The sequence below is a fragment of the Lagopus muta genome, chromosome 1 (genome assembly GCF_023343835.1).
Source record: "Lagopus muta isolate bLagMut1 chromosome 1, bLagMut1 primary, whole genome shotgun sequence".
NCBI lineage: Eukaryota > Metazoa > Chordata > Aves > Galliformes > Phasianidae > Lagopus > Lagopus muta.
This window is the reverse complement of record NC_064433.1, coordinates 84,876,654-84,894,028: the sequence shown is the minus strand read 5'-3', so window position 1 is coordinate 84,894,028 and position 17,375 is coordinate 84,876,654. Positions and strand designations below refer to the sequence as shown.

General features: G+C 36.3%; 1 protein-coding gene across 50 annotated transcripts in view; it reads left to right on the top strand.

The window, feature by feature from the left end:
- Positions 1–17,375, top strand: part of LOC125702206 (ABI family member 3 binding protein) — a 306,563-nt gene that overhangs the window by 246,694 nt on the left and 42,494 nt on the right. For 27 of the 50 annotated variants that reach the window (XM_048965330.1, XM_048965337.1, XM_048965323.1 and 24 more), the window contains 16 exons: positions 11–76; positions 499–564; positions 2,242–2,316; positions 3,187–3,261; positions 3,797–3,868; positions 5,106–5,171; positions 6,411–6,491; positions 9,035–9,082; positions 9,576–9,650; positions 10,210–10,257; positions 10,843–10,917; positions 12,371–12,418; positions 13,273–13,347; positions 14,119–14,193; positions 15,275–15,349; positions 16,029–16,103. In XM_048965330.1, coding sequence (XP_048821287.1) covers positions 11–76; positions 499–564; positions 2,242–2,316; positions 3,187–3,261; positions 3,797–3,868; positions 5,106–5,171; positions 6,411–6,491; positions 9,035–9,082; positions 9,576–9,650; positions 10,210–10,257; positions 10,843–10,917; positions 12,371–12,418; positions 13,273–13,347; positions 14,119–14,193; positions 15,275–15,349; positions 16,029–16,103 — 1,095 coding nt within the window. The remainder of the gene's footprint in view (positions 1–10; positions 77–498; positions 565–2,241; positions 2,317–3,186; positions 3,262–3,796; positions 3,869–5,105; positions 5,172–6,410; positions 6,492–9,034; positions 9,083–9,575; positions 9,651–10,209; positions 10,258–10,842; positions 10,918–12,370; positions 12,419–13,272; positions 13,348–14,118; positions 14,194–15,274; positions 15,350–16,028; positions 16,104–17,375) is intronic. The other 23 variants (XM_048965483.1, XM_048965439.1, XM_048965236.1 and 20 more) reach the window with 22 other exon arrangements.

Below are 17,375 nucleotides of genomic sequence, written 5' to 3'. Positions count from 1 at the left end.
CTGATCGTAGCAACCCAGAGAAGGGGCCCGGACTTCACCTCAACTGCTTCACCGAAAGCCACGAGGACTATGAAGGGTAAATAACCTGCAGTTCCCTTCCTGCTCTGAGTATTTGTGCAGTGCTTTTTCTTCTGCAGATGTGACCCTGTTTCGCGTGCTTACTGTCCCGAAAAGGGGCTAATGATGCTGCTGGTCTCTTATGGCTCTTGAGTAGACATTGCTCTGTTTATAATATCTCTCTGATCCCTTCTGGGAAGTTACCTACTGGAGGCTTCACGCATTCTTAGGTTTACTCTGTTCTCTTGGGCATACGTGTACCACTTGAACAATAGGGTCGTGTCACGTGGGGGGAAGTAATGCTGTAATGTGTGTAATGGAAGCCTGCTTTGAGCCGGGCTAGGTCTGCCTGTGTATAGCTGCATCTTGGTATCACTCATGTGACTGCAGCCAGTGTGAGGAGCTGGTTTCTGAGAAGGTGATTTCTGTGTTTGATCTTAGCAACCCGGAGACCGAGGCTGAAATCCACCACTCCTTCCTCCCTGACGACCCAGCAAACTGTGATTGGTAACTAGCAAACATCCTCCTTTTTCTCTTTTCTCTTGCTTCTCTGGCTCCCATTTACACTTCATGCTCCAACACACACAGCATCTTTCTCATGTTTCTTGGAGAGTCTGAAGATTTGCTGGTGAGACTTGGCTTGCAGAAACACCCGCCGCACTTGTTACGCAGTTGCATTGTTTGAACTCATGCTTTATCCATTGCTTGCCAGCACTACCTGTGGGGACCGAATGACATCTTCTTTAGAGGGTGTATTATTGTACCTTGCCTCCGGTACCATTTCACTGCTCCCTTTCATCCTGGGAACAACCTTCCCTGGTGAGCTGCACCCAAATAGACATCGCTGCTCAGAAACCCACTCCTTCTGCGTGCATCCAGGCCAGTGCAAGATGGCAGCACTGCAGTTCTGCTGTCCTTTGGTGTTTCCTTTTCCAAGGGTGCAGCTGTCAGGCTCTTCAGCACTGACTTTCCAGGTGGTCAGCTGTCAGCTGTGCATGCAGAGATGCTGTCACCACGTGGAAAGGAATGCTCTGCTTTTCTGCCACTGTTGAGGTCGCACTAGGACTTGAAACACGCTGCCTCTTCTCACCTTTTGGTGAAGCACAGCACGTGCCTTCAGGCTTTTGAGAGACCTGATGGTGACGCTGGCCTTGTCTGTTCATGGTTCTTGCCAGTCTGGTAATGGTGCAAAATGGAATTTTTTTCCCCAGATGTTGTTGTGCTTTTAGGGGGACTTATTTTTCTTGGCCTACTTTGAGTGGCACATCCACGTGGAGGTGAAATTCCCGTGCTTGAAAATTGGTGTTTGCTGAAGGCATTGGCTGTGGCATTTGGTGACAGTGGTGGAGTAGCTTGTGGTGGCAGATTCTATAGTATTGTCAAGTGTAGAGGTCTGCAGGCGTGTTATCTGGCAGTATACTGTCCCATGGGGTCATTACGCATTTCATAATCAGATTCCGATTTGAAGAAGTATACAAGTTGATAGAGTATGGAATATTGAAATTTCTAGACCAGTATATTGCACATTAATAGTAGGTTTCTAGATATTCTGGCTCTCTCTGGCTCTGTTTTTGTTTTTTGTTTTTTGCTTTTTGTTTTTTGTTTTTCTTTTTTACTCTTAGAATTTAATCCTGAAATTTTTGAGGTTTTTTTTTTTGACAGCGTAGAAATCTTTTTTTTCATGCCTAGTATCATGAAGCTCATGCTTGCAACTGAGAAACTCACCTCATCTTGTGTCTGGTCTTTCTTTTTACTGTGTTAAATGCTATTAAGAGCTTGTAGGTAGACTTAGATAAAATTATCCTGACTAATAAGCAAATAATTAAAAATGCCTAAAGCTTAATAATAATACTGCATTTTTCGTCAAGCTTCTTAGGTACCTTAGAGCTTCTTTATTATATTCTCTGATAGATGCATATTCATATCTTCTCCACTATTTTTTGTGCCATTATATTGTCTCTTTCTGCCATGCTGCATAAGATACTAAGTTTGGTTTGCTGCTACCTCAGTTGTCACTTTATTCATTAACTTCACTTCCTACTTTAAATCATGATTGCTCCTTTTTCAAGGTAAGGAATGCTTGTTGTGGGTGGACATCTGCACTGCAAACTACGTAAAACAGAAAAATCTACATGTAGAAACAATGATTATACATAATATTACCTTGTTTGTTTGTTTTAATAGCTTTCAGTGGTATTCAGCCTGTTCTTTCAAGCCCTCTGACACCTAGTAAGCCTGAAATAGCAGATACTGAACCAGGTACAACACTCGCTGTCTAATTCTTATTAATCAGTGCTCAGACCATGATCTAAAACTCACTGAAATGACTGTACTGGTAATCTTCATTTGGATTAGACCTCTAACAGTTGAAAATTTTAGTTTAGATTGCTGTTAGTTGTTGACATTGTTGCTTTCTCACACTTAGGATGCTTATGGCAATTCACAGTCTCCTGATGTGCCTTCAGCATTTTGAAAAATATGCCACAAATATAACTGAGAAAACAGTTTTTATTGTCTGGTACAGCTGATATAAATACTGTGGTGTATGCTATAGGCTGTCTTCTACTGCTGACATCTTGCTTAGAATATTAAGGAGAGTGTCTTTTCAATGTCATGAAATTGGGTAACAGTCATGGACACTTAATGCTTTTGGGCTGAAACTGTAGCTGGATTAATTGTCAGCTCTCAAGTCCAATTTTATATAATTCAGATATCGTTCATCAGCCTTGACTGAGTGTTCAACGTGTCCTCTTCAATAAATTGCTACATTTTACATCATACCATCTTCCTTATGTATTGGAGCAAAACTCAAAATGTGCGAATGTCAACTTCAAAATCTTACTTGACAGTGATTAAGAGCCATACCAGTTGCAGTAAAGGCAGGAAGAAAGGAACATTCAGAATTCTGCGTGTCACAAATACAATGATTTATAGTCACTGAAGCTTTTTGCAGTTCAAAAGACTGAATTTCTCTCTAATATGTACTGAACTGATAATCTGAAAAGTGTCCAAGCATTAGTGAAATGTTTATGTTACTCTTACAAAAACAGATTTATTTTTGCTTATGAAGCAAGAGTTTCTTCCATTAGCTCTTTACTGTATTATGACTGTCACCATTTCTTCCAACAGCAACAAGTGAATCCATTCTGGAATCTTTCACACCTAAAACTTCTCGTCCTTTTCAATGGCCAAGGGTAACATTAGGTAATGTTGTTTTCACCTAGTGAAAAGCTTTTGAGCCCATTCATCACATATGAATGCATTTCTTCCAGCATATCATTTCATATGCATAAAGTTATTGTTTTTCCTGGTTATAGCGTTGTTCTGCCATTGTCATTAGACTGATTCCTTTTGATATATTTCTGTATGGGGACATAGTTCAGAGCAATTTTACTGTTCATGGAGCAGTAAAAGTTGCCTCTCAGTAACTTGCATGAAAAAGTCCATCATCCTTTTGTCAGTAAGTTTTATCTTTTTCCATCATGCATACGCATGTTCTGTCTTTCTGATATGCAGAGCTTTCATAGAGAAATTTCAGTTGATTTGAAGACATACATTTTGAGTCAATGCACAGCATTTCAATATCATCTCCATTCTGCACTTCAAACTCTAATTTCATCGGATGGCTTTGATGTTCCGTACTGAGTTATCCTTTTTTCAATGTAAATTTGTGGCATGTGCTGTTTGTTGTGAGAAACTCTTATTAAACTGTGGTTGCAAACTGAGCTCTTTCTTTCAGCTCCTAAAGAAATACCACTTACTCCTAAACTGAAACCGTCTGCTATCCCAGAAGTACAGCATGTGGTAACCGGTAACTGTGCACACCATTCTTATAAGTTGATAAACAGAAGCATGTTAGCTAAGAATATTTCAGCCAGACTTCCTAAAATGGACAGAAGCTACGCAGTACATGAACATCTTGAGTAATTCATCATTCTGAAATTAATCATTTGATATTGTGTAACAGAAGAAATGAGGGGTTAAGCTCATCAGTTTGTTACACAATTGGGTCCAACGACAGAAATATAAATGCGGTCTCTGGCTTTGTAATGTAATTTAAATGAATGGTGGGGAAAAAAACTTCTATTATTCTCTTGTCTCTTTTGTTGTCTCTTTTGCCAATTGCCATCTCCCACTTCCATGTAGACATATAGCAAAGATTACATCTTTGCTGATTACAACAGTATGCTGATTTGGAGTAAAGTACTTCTCATCTGATCAGTAAGACCTTCCTGAAGGAACTCACTGATAAGAACTGTGACTTCAAGGGAAGTAGGAGAGCTACCTCAAAATAGAAGGAGAAATGTTCATATAAGTGTGAGAAGATCATTCTTTGGCCACAGGGGCATTATTACAGTGTGGTATCCTTTTTCCGTTTCTGCCGTTTGATAAAAAAAAATATATCCCTGTAGTCACTTTCTTCTGATTTGGGGTTAAGGGATATGAGCTTTCCTTCTTGAGTATTTCAGGTACTGGACCAATAAATACTATGGTGTGCGTTACTAGAGCTTTATAGTGTTTCTGTTCTTGTATATAAACAGGCAAAACACTAAAAGGCAGTAGTTGCCTTTGATGTCTTATGCATGCCTTGACTTCTAGTTCTGACTTGAGATTTTCAGCAAGATTTTGGCGTTTAGAAGTTGCTTCTTCAGTATAGATTTTCTGGTATTTTTTATGGAACAAGATCTTTTCTTCAGTCACAGCCTTCGTCTGTTCTTCCTTACTTTTCTCCCATAACTTTCAAAGAAATTTGTTTTCTTATTCAAGTAAGCAATGGGTTAAACAGCACAATATATAGGAATATATAGGAATCCCTGACAGCACAAATATAGGAAAGGAGCCTCAGAAGCAGATTTTTACCCAAAACCGTAAGCATACAGGGTGTAATTTCATAGGAAACCAAACTAAAAGGAGTGTAGGATGTTGTACATGATATCAGGACTCATGCATGCTTATCAGGTCTATTAAAATAATAATTAAAAAAGTCAGCTATTGGAATTATAACATTTTTTATCTGTTCAATTTCACTTGATTTTTTTGTTTTCTAGCTCCAAAACCCCCACTTCCAGAGCCTAAAACTTCTAAGACTGTTGAACAACAAAAACCAACTTTAGGTAATACATACTTATGCAGCTGTTGGTCAGTCTTCTCTGCAGCCCAAGTCACAGCTTGAACTCAATTACTTCATCTCATATCTTCTTTTGTTTATAATCCATTTCTTTTAGAGAAGAAAAAGTTAGGAAATAATCATTCTGAAGTACATTTTTCAGAACTTAAAAGAAAAAGTAACTTGAAGTTTTTTGTGACCTTACTAGTTCTATAGTACAGTAACATTCTTGGATAGCAGAATATCTTCCATTTTGTTGGGAGTGATGCTAGTAGAGCAGCAACACATTTTACCCTCAGAAAATCATTAGAAATTCCTTAGCATCATTACTGAAAGACTAAGTAGAAGGCCAGTGTTATGGCTGTTAATCCTAGAAATCTGAATGAATGATTGCTGTGGCACTATGTAGATATGTTAATTCTGCTGCTCTTTTATGAATCCTTCATGAATGTTAGTTTGACTTCAGAAGCACTTCTCAGCCATTGCACATTTCTTACTCTAGTCTGTTCTTCCTGTATCATATGCTTTTCTAGTGTGTGTCTACTACCCTGAGGTATTTGGAAACTTCTTTGAAAGGAGTCTCATTGCAATCCTTCATAAAACTGAATTAAATTACTTACTATAGTACCTGATACCCACCTTAAGCTTTATTTGATGTCAGATTAATGGTCATTAGCTAACTATACTTTCAGCTCACAGAAGTTCAGGGAAAAGAACACTTCCAGGTTTCTGTTTGCTTTTTATTTTATTTTTTTCCATTTAGATGAAATTGTTTCTATTTTTTCAACAGAATGCAATGAATACAGTTATGGAGCAACTTCCTTTTATAACACTGAATTTGTACTTCTGCTCCCTTCCAGTGATTTCATTGCTGTTGAAAATTGAGACTATTTTTGCAGATTTTGTTTATGTTTCGATGACCAAGAGAAAATTTTAAAATTGACCAAGTGAATGAATTATTTTTCCTCTTACCTATCTTACAAAAATGAATTTTATGTTTTAATGAGGAAAACATTTTGATGTGATTATAAGCTGTATTGCATCTCTTCAATTTACTTACTGACTTTTGCAATGATGAACAAGCAGGTTTTAGGGGAGGATTTTGCGAAGCCTTTTTAGCAAATTAGATTTTGCCATTTGCTTTTGCTCCAGTTGCCATTTATTGCTTCATTTCTGCCTTGGAAAATGTGATTCTTATGTGACATGGTAGAAAGAATCATCTTGTAATCCAGAATATTTTTTTCAGCTCCCAAAGAAGCAAAACTCACACCTTCTGCATCTAAACCTAGACCGCCTGGCAGACCCAGAAAGCCACAAATTAAACCTGGTAACTAGCTTCCATACCAAACATTCGCTGTACCTTATCATTTAAATAGTTTTATGTACTTTAGTTTAAATTCATTTTGTGTGAAGTTCAGCACCTTAGATTTCAGAAAAAAATAGGCAGCGAGGGAAGCTGTGCTCTTTGAGGAGTATTTTTTTTTTTTTATTCAACAACAAAAAAATTGAAGCAAAGTCAAGAGACTTTTACCTTTAGTCTTGTATCTCAAATCACCACGCTGCACGGCCTTGTGGAAACAAATTGTTTTGCTGTTTTTCATTTCAAAATGAAAAGTTTTCTGACTTGGTTTGGCACTGAATCTAGAAGATGCACATTCTCTTTTGTTGCTGGTGGATGTAGCATTTTACCTAGAACTGTAGGATTTCTACTGATCCAGTGATCATTAGCTCATACATAGGCTTATCTGAAACTGAATTAGGAATGAAATGCTGATCTGGAATTTAATGAAGGCATATTTTATGGTGGCAAATGAAACCAAAAGTTACCTGGCCTGCCCAGAGGCTGAAGAATAAGTGAATAGTTTTGCATGGTTTATAATGAAGTTCAAAAAGTGTGTTGTGAGAATGTTACATAATCATGGAAGATCTTAATTGGTATTATCTATTTTTTTCCAGATTCCAAATAAAGTCCCTGTTATTTTTGCTCATAAAAAGAATTACTCTCTTCAGACATAATAACTCCTTGTGAAACTTGTTGAATAAATGATATTTATGCCTTGGAGGTTTTTCAAATTCACATGCATACTTGTTTTTTCATTGTGGTTACATCTCCTGCAACATTTTTAGTGTAGAAATTCAGTATTGTAATATTATAATCATTAATTTCATCTCTGCCATAGATGTCTATGTATATCTGAACATAGACATCTTTTCTTGAAATGACAGAGAAAAAACTCCTTTGGAAAATGTTGAATAAAATTGTTTTACACCTTTGTGCCATCAACATAAACCGGTATATTGATGTTTCTACATCAGTGGTTGATTGCTCTGAGCTACTATATCGCTACAGAGAAGGCAGCATGTTTCTGTATTTGTATATATGCTTCTTGTCTGTCATTTCTTTGTTAGTGATAAAATTGATCAATCCAGATAGAATCCTAAGAAACACTACTCTTTATCCACCAGTGTTTATTTTGGAGAAGACTAAGGGTAGATCTCTACTCTCTACAGCTATCTGAAAGGAAATTGCAACAAGGAAAGTACCAGTCCATTTTCTCAGGTGATGAGTTAGAGGAAATTGCATCAGGAGAAGTTTAGATTGGATATCTGAAAGGATGTTTCCATGGAAAGGCCAGGCTTTGGTAGGGGCAGCTCAGGGATGCGGTGAATTCCCCATACCTGGAGGTATTTAAGAGGCAAGTGGACATGGCACTAAGGGACATAGATCAGTGATGCAATTTGGGAGGCCAGATTGATGGCTGGACATGATGTTGGAGGTTTTTTTTACAACCTAGATGATTCTATTGTTCTATGACCATAATTAAGCCTGTCACTATGCTGTGAGAAGGTATTTGCTACCTTGGCTTGTTCTGACGAGACAAATGATGATATTCAGAAATGATTATTTGAGGCATAAAATATATAATACATGGAGATTACACGGGTTTTGGTTAGGTGACTTCTGAAATATAGTCACATGAGAGAACTATGCCTTCTCTGACTATGATTTTTTTTCTAAAAACTTGGTGCATGTCTGTCATATTATTTTCTGTCCTTCTAAGTTTCAGGTTACTTGGCTGCTCACTGCTTACAACCCAGTAACCTGGTAAACAATTTAATAATATTGAGGGTAACATGCCAAAGTCCTATTGCACTGCCTGGGAGTTTTATTTAGATGCTCTGCTTTCAGAAAGGTCAGAGAAAATGAAGAGCATTAAATTTCCTCCAGTCTTATTCCCTTTTCATCCTCTTCCTGAGAAACATCATCTCACAACTCTACCTTTTCTTTTTACCTAGAAAAATTTACATCAAATGTGAATTGTATATCTATTAATGAATTTTTTAAAACTGCTGTAGAAGAGCATCCAACTCTTTGTTTATCCCTTTTTTCAAGGGATAAACCCTCTGCTTGTTTTATCCATATCCAATAATATCTCATGTTAAACCCACTGCTCCAATTTTCTCTGCTTTATTTATTTCATTTAAATGACTGCAGGTTGTTTTCTAAATTTCATTTATTCATTGATGAATGTGTATCTTTTATGGGATACCACTTAGTTTCAGCTAAAATACTGATTTTTACAAACCAGTTTTTTTCCCAGTACCCAAAACCATGTTCCAGTGCTTTTGTAGGGTTTCCTGGTTTCTGTTACATTCTTTCTATTGTTGCCAACAAGTTTGTGCATTATTTCTTAATTGATCCTGTATTATTAAAAAGCTTAATTGTCCATAGCTGAAAAAAAAGTTGATTTGAAGGTAGGCATTACTGTGGTGCTGTATCAGCAGCTGCTTTTGCACTTTTCGGTGGAGTGATTTTACATTTTTTGCAGTACGTTCCATACTTAACTTGTCACAATATTTCTGTTGCAGTGGTGGAATCTATTACACTTAGAGTTGAACCACCAAGGTCAACAATAGGTAATGGTAATTCTTTGGCAAGCTGTAGTTTTTGGGGTCTTTCTTTGTCACAGAAAGTGGCACCAAAGTTAATCATCTTATGCTTTAAGATAGATTCATTAAACTTCATTTTTCTTCTAGGTATGTCTTGTTTGGTATCCATGTCTGTTGGTCATATTGCTAACTTCACAACTGAAATTGAAAAGCCTACTTTTTGAGAAAAAGAGGCTTGCAGCTTTGAATGACCTTTGTCTTAATTATGCTCATCCGTGTCAGTCTCAGTTTTTCATTTAAAAAAAAAAAAAATCTGGGCTTCTGTAATAACCAAAATTTCTATCTCTTGCTTAGGCTGTTGTAAACACGTGGGTATTATTATCAGACTTTCTTTCCTGTTTCCTATAAAGAGAATTCTCTGTTGCAGGTGTGAGCATTCTGTGTTTGTGTGTTCAACTCGATATCAGATGCTGATTGCTCAGTGAATTAACCAACTTATTACCCACCTTTTCTCTTCCAGCTCCCAAGGAGATTCCTCGCATTCCTTCTAAACCTAAACCTTCACCCAAACCTCATATTCCACAGGCTAAAGATGGTAAACTGCTTTGTGTGATTATTTCTAACACAGCATATATTAGATTGAAATGTATTTCTGTGCAACTACTTATTTATTTGAACAAATTAAATCATAATCAGATTCTGTTGTGCTCTCTATTCAGTGGTATGTTTGCAATTTTCAGAAATAATAACAATGTTATTTTTAAATTCATGCCATAGAGCTAAAGTGTGTGATAGCACAATATGCAGTAATGCTTTTTAACAGCATCCAGAAAGCAAACAAGTGTTCTCCAAGTCCAGTTTTGTATATAAACAGCACTTGAAATACCTCACAAAGGAGAGAATTTTCTATCCTTAAAAAGCCATTTTCTTAATAAGTTAATGATAGATATTTGGATATCTCACTATAGCCAGTTGGAGCACTAAGCTCACACTGAAGAATTTCCTCTTTCACTGCTTATTTTCTCAGTGACTTCATTTAATATAAAAGTTTTTGTATGAGGCAGTACATTACAATAGAAATAATACTAACTGTAAGTGGGGGTATTCTCTTAAATTTTTAGAACAGCTTTTATGTTTTGTTTTTCTTGATACAGTCCTGGAATCTGTAACGTTTAGAACTGATCAACCAAAACCAACAATAGGTAACAGTTCTACCTAAAGCGATCACCACATTTAGAATACATATTGTGGCTTTGCATGGTTAGAACAAATACTCAGTAGATGTCTAGCATCACAGGTACATCTTCATTGTTTTTTACTGTCATGATTTTTACTATTAAATTTCGTCCTTATGTAATTTGATTTTTTTTGTGTTTGTGATTTTACACTAACAATTCATATTCATCTTGTTTGGTTTTCCTCACACAAGTATGTTCTGTAAAGCGAATGGCAGCACCACAGTTTTACTTTGATTGTGTTTCATTATGCTTAGTTTGTGTCACATACTTCATCTTTTCTGCTAGTCTCCGAGTCAGACATCCATCCTGGCCTTGCTCCTCTTGATTCTATTACAGAGGTTCCCCACCAGCAGAATTTCTTTGTGTACCAGGCATTCATACTTCTTCATTATTTGTATAAGCTTTTTTTGTATTCAGATTCCAAAGGCATGTGTTCAGGGTTTCCTTCTTGGTTTCTTGTTTGTCTGTTTGTTTGTTTGTTTGTAATGTTATGCCTTCTGACAGTCTTCTGTCAGGAAGATATTAAAAGTTGCATTTGTTTTATTCCAGTTCCAAAAGAATCACATCGTATTCCTTCCAGACCTAGGGTACCACCAAGCTCAGAGGTGCCACAGACCAAGCCTGGTAAGTACGTTTTTTCTTTATTTTAAGCTGGTATGTGTATCTTACAAATTTTACCGCGATCAGTAGAGTTTCAGATCCATATTTATCCCTTGGTTGTGTATGTTGGTGCATTCCTTGAAGGATAAAATCCAGTATCATATAAGAAGTGGAACCTGTAAGCAACCTTGCAAGTTTAAGTTTTCTATCTTAGCTCTTTCTTACATTTTAAGTCACTGCAACATTTTTCTTTGCAGAAAATAGCTCTTCTTGGTTTAAATTTGGATTGGTTTGGGGATAGATGAAAAAGAAAGTGTCATTGCAAAGAGGAAGTGAATTTTTTCTGTATTTCTCAAACTGTATAAATGTGTTTTCTTTCCTAAGCACAGTCATTCTTTCATTCTTTTCAGTTACTTTTGCAGAAGCTTTATTTTATCTGTGCACTTAAGAATGTACAATATTTTTCAAAATGTTGCTCACACAACTTGGTATAAAGTAATATATGACCATGTCCTAATCAAGGGTGGAGGAAGAAAGTTAAATAACTCGTGCTAGCAATTGCAGGATGTTTTGTAGTGAGTTGACCTTGCCCATTAGCTATGTATCCACCAGTTTGCTCACCACTCTGACCCCCTGCAGGTTTGGGGAGAGAGACAGAAAACAAATAAACAAAAAGAACAGAACAGTGATTCAAGATAAAATGTAAAAAATGAGAGAAAAAAGAGAAAAACAAGAGATGCAAACACACTCAGTCACAAAATACTGCCAGAAGACCAACACCTAGGAAGCCCACAAGCAGTGGCTCCTTTGAAAAAATTACTTACCAATTTTATTGCTGACTGTGATGTTAGATGACATGAAACAGTCCTTTGGTCAATTTGGTTCAACTGTCAAAGCTGTGTCCCCTCCCAGCCTGTTGCCTAACCTCAGCCTACTTGTCTGGGGACTGTGTGAAAAACAGGATCTGCTAAAACATTGGTTTGTTATTAAGGCTGGCTTGGTCACAAATTTAAAACAGAGCACCTCAGGGACTGCTATGAAGAAAATAAACTCCTTCCCAGCCAGAACTAGTGCAAGCATCCAAGGTATTCACAGCATTAGGTGGTGCTGCTGGGAAAATGGACAGAATGATGAGGACTAAAATTCCTTTTTGCCCTGCTAAGTCTGCACCTATTGTTTGAATTAAACAATAAAGATAAGCAAGAAAAGTGTGCAAAGTTTAAAATGGACTGCCACCCACAATTTCTTCGTGGCTTATTACAAAATTTACAGATTTATATTCAGAGCTCAAATCTGTATTAGAGCTATCGCCCTGAAGGCAATTTTTGAGATGCATAATACTGTTGAGTATTGAGTTTCAAGGAGGAGAGGCCGTCTCTCACTAGCCATAGGGGGGATGACATGATCATTGTGGAGGTGCTGCCTGCAATGTTTTGGTTGTTCTTACTAAGAGTTATTTTGTTGGTTTCTAATGCAGCTCTGGAACCAATTACGTTTAGAACTGAAAAACCAAAGTCAACGTCAGGTAATGATACATTCTTATTTGCATATCACCTTGTTTTTCTTTTACAACACAGATCATTATAAGTATACCTGCAAATAATTTTAATAAATTAATTTAATAATAGATTGAATAATTTAACAGTCAAGATTCTCTACCTCTTTTCATTTTTTCTTCAAGGAATTCAAGAAGGGTCCTCATGCCAATCATGTTTTTAAGCACATAGGATAGGGTAATTTCTTTTGGCATTTAAAAAGGTCTGAGGACGGATCAGAGCAGGATCCTAACTACAATATAACACAGTTATACTGTAAAGGTGACACTGTTCTAGTTAGACACATGAAATTGAGTGAGCAAAGCTGCCTGCTGTCAGTTTTCTTTCTTTCCTCTCCATCTCCTCCAGATTTTATAAATTCAGTCATTCACGGATCTAATTATTCTAAAAAATAATTCTGTTTCTCTTAATTATCAATTCCACTGTCAAAACAAAAACACTTCAGTGATCTTTGGGATATATGAGGCAGAGCCAATTGGCTAAGGCATTTTTATTTGCTTGAATGTAGTACTGAGAATTATTCTGGTACAATTTCATTACAGCACAGTGGTGTCTTTGTATTTGAAACTTCTTCTATTCAGTAGTTTACCTTATAAATAGAAACAATGATTCTGTCACATGCTTTCTTAATGATATGTCATAGAGAAGTATTTTCTCTGCAGCATGATTTTGTTCCAAAACAAACCCCTCCACCTCTTTTACACTGCTTCCATACAAGTATCGTTGGTTCAAATCTTTGCTGTATTTGTATTGACTGCTATGGATTGCAGTGAACAGTGATGCCTCTGAAAATGTTAACATGGTGTAACCCAGTTTCTTTCAGTTCCTAGAGAGACACGTTATGGGCCTTCCAAACCCAAAACATCTCCCAGTCCACGTGTTCCTCCAACCAGAGCAAGTAAGCTTCTCAGTATTTTGCATTTTAGCATATGAAAGTTTTTGCAGCTTGAAAATTGACAAAATATAGGGATTTTTCGAAAATACACAAATCTTTATTGAATAGGGTATGTTTTACTGTTGTAATGAAGTGTTGCTATAAAGCTGTCATAAAGCAAGATGTATATCTGTGTGTATCAGTAATTTGTATGAGGGTTGGGGTATAGGGGTTAAACACTCTCATATAAAGCCCCTGGAAGTTGGAAAACTTGGGTCTCAATTTCCTTAAGATATGAAAGACGTACTTGTATTTTCTCATTTACAGAAACAAAATTACAGTGCTTTCTTGTTCCCCAATCTTCACTTTGGGGTTATCTCTGTCCATTGGAAAGTTAGTGGTAATTTTCCATGTTTCTTCTTTGACTGCTTGATGTTTTTTAATGTAAGATTGATCTAAGCAAGCAACAGATTTTTGGAATATGAAATACTTGAAGTGAAGCTAGGAAAATTGTTAGAACTACAACAGTTTACTCTGTGAAAAGATCTGTTTGAGATAACTGGGATGAGTGGAGGGTTAATCCAAGAGTGCACTGTAACAGTCACTTTGTCTGTAGTCTCAGCACTAACACTTCCTTTGTTGGCAAGAGGTTTCTGTGGTTACTAGTAAATGGAAAAAATACTTCCTAAAAAAATTTTTTTGGCAGAAAATTAATGTCCTGTAAGGAATATCAGATAGACTTATGATTTGTCTTTGTCTTCATTACTGTGTTCAAAACTTAGCTCATCTTCACAGGTCCAAAAGAAAGTCGACGAGTCACTGCCAAGCCTAGAACATCACCAATTCCAGATTTACCACACACAAAACCTGGTAAATAGATACATGTTTTGTCGTACTTAAATGTTCAGACATTCTTTAGGTTGTCTTTTCTCAGTGTCAAGTGTTGATTAACATCTCTTAATATTGCAAATATATAGATTTTCTAATGAGCATTAAATACATGCTTAAAGAAAGAGAGACCTGATTTAATATTTAATTATTGAGTTTTGATGAGTTGTGTATATATGCTTTTCAATCACATGACAGTTGTCATTGATGAATAATTTGCATAGAAGGTTAAACAACATACAGCCCTTTTAAGAGTATACTTGGAAGAAATCTCCTCAGTCTTCTTTTCTGATCAGGTGTCCTCATAATGGAACTAGATCCTTAAAAATATACCTGGTAGGGATTGATATGTCAGTGAACTACCAAATCTCCTCTTTAACATATAATGGTTCTGAAGATATCAGTTGAAACTTCCTTTATAGGGAATATATATTCACTATTATTTTTTCCAACTTAAGAATAAATTGGTTAAAGGGAGTATTTTTACCCTTTTAATTGTATTTTCTGCTAACTGTGTACGTTCTTGTTTTTATGAGGTGCTGGCACATATTACATTTACAGCTGAGCAACCAAAGACAAGTAGGCAACTTTGGGCTGTTTGCTATTATTTTTTTTCCCCTGCTGTTCGTTGACCAAAGATTACAAATTATTATTCTGTTTTTGACATTATTTGTTTGTAGTTTTGATTTGGTTACATAATACTATTCTGTTCCAGATATTCAAAGATTCCTAGCTGTGTTGTCTTCACAAAAATATTCTCTCTCTTCCACACATTGCAGTTTCATTCTGTGGCTATCGCAGTTGTAAGCTTTGTAATACAAATGGAAACATCTCAGCTATGGCTATCTGTGTTCTTTACAGATTTTTTTCGTTGGCTCCAGATGAGACTTTTCTTACTTGATCACTTTTCCATGTTTATTTTCATTCATGGTTGTCTTTTTCCCTTTAAGTTTCAGCATGTCTCATCTCTAAATTTTTCAATCATTCATGCAAAGACGTTGTTTTTCCTTGCAGGTATTGATTTCTAAAAGCACACACGCTTAAAACTGGTCTTTTCTTTCAGCTCCTAAAGAAACACAACAAACTTCCTTTAAACCTAAACCAGCTCCCATTCCAGATGCTTCACAACGCAAGCCTGGTAAATTATCTTCTCTTTTATCAAGCTATGGTCAAAAACTGAACACTGGCTTTTGGGAAGGGTGCTGGTGTAGATTTCTCAGTAGTACATTTGCTGCTTTGTAGTATTCTAACTGAAGAAACATCTGCAGTACTGTGGATAACTCATACAACTGTTGGAAACAACAACAGTTCCCAGGTTGATTTTTTTTTTTTTTTAATTGGTATTATGTGGACATTACCAGAAGAAATAATAGTGACCCATATATTGTAAAGAATGATACAAAGTTATTAACAGCTTGCATCTCAGCAGCATTTCAGTTATTTGCATTATGTATTTTAAGCTCTTTTGATAGAAGCCTTTTCATGCTGTTGCAGTGCTTTCCCTTTATATATAAGCGTTTTTATCCAGATGAGGCTAAGGCTTCCCATCTGTTTTACTCCATTTGGGACATTTTTCAACATAAATCTAGCTAACTTATGTAAGATCATCACTGCTTTCACTGGAGGGTTGCAAAACAAAAACAAAAATGGAACTCTTCATAACCAAAAATCTCTGAGAGGATATGTCAGTTACTGTTGTAGAACACACCTTTCCTGCTGTATATAGTGTGCTACTGAGAGTTGCTTTTAAAGAGGTAGAGGGAGGAAGAGAAAGTATCTTCATTATTCTGAGCATTTGTCCAAATTTTTTCCAACAGGAATCATTCCATCCTTCCGCGAACCTGATTCTACTATGATTCCTCAAATGCCTCAAAGAATAAAACCAACACTGGGTAATTGTGTATTTCATAAATAATTACTTTGTTTTCCATTTTTGCTGGATAAATGGTTGTGCTTTGGTATTGATAGCAGCAGTAACACATGAACTAATTTAAAATTTCTTTTTGAAGGTTCTTTTCCTCATCTTCTAGCCATTCCAATCAGCAGGATATAATTCCCTCAGTTGTTACATATTCTCCTGTAAAAGGGGCTTTATTTAAAGAACAGATAGTGATTCCTGACTTTTCTGCATCTGAGGTATGATGCTGTTATCCTAAAACACTGCTCTGCTTTACTCCATTATCTAATTTTACAGAGAAAACTGCAAGAAAATTTTAAGTGTCAACTAGAGCACAACCTGCACCAAATTGTACCAGCTACGTGACTGCGTGACAAGTCAAACACCAGTTCTTAAAACCATCTTCTCTTTTACCTTCTAGTCATCTCTGTTGGGAAAACTTTCTTAAATACATTTAAGACATATATTTAATATATTAATGCATTGTTATTATTTTTTCTTACTTGCCAGATGTGGACTAAATAAGGGTGAATTAATCAAAGCAGGATTGGGCATTAGGAGTATTGATTCAGTAATTGTTGCTAATAATGAGTTCTGTGTCCCCACTTTCAGAGAAGACGTTGACCAAGATTTTCTGAGAGTGAAGTGGCATCATTATTGAAGTACTAACAGCCATTCAATAATCTTTGAAATTTTCCTCTTTGATGAAAAGGAATTCAAAAATTCTTTTCATCACGTTCAAATTTTAATATATATTCCCCCTATACATTGATACTTAGATCAGTGTTCATTTTATATCTTTACATATTTTTATAAAGTTTATGTGTTTTTTTTATACATTTCTGGGGACACATGATACAATCTATATGCAGAATACGTGTGAAGAATGTAAAGGGTAAGGTAGATTTTTTTTCTGAGGACCTCTCATATTGCTGTGGATAATGGACTTTCAAATGTTTGCTCTAAGTGCTAAAATACCTTTTGCATTAAGTGATCATTCAATGACAAGAATTATAAGAATAGAAAAGTTCCTGCTGGAAGGGTTCTATACAGATTATTGATTCCAACTCCCCGTTCCTTCAGGGCTAACAAAAAGTTAGAGCATGTATTATTAAGGGCATTTTATCTGAATGCCTAATGAGCATGAACAGACAGGAGGCATCAATCACCCCCTCTAAGAAGCTTGTTCCAGTGTCTGACTACCTTCCCAGCAAGGACATTTTCCTTAAATCTGATCTGAACTCCTCTCATGCAGCTTTGAGCTATT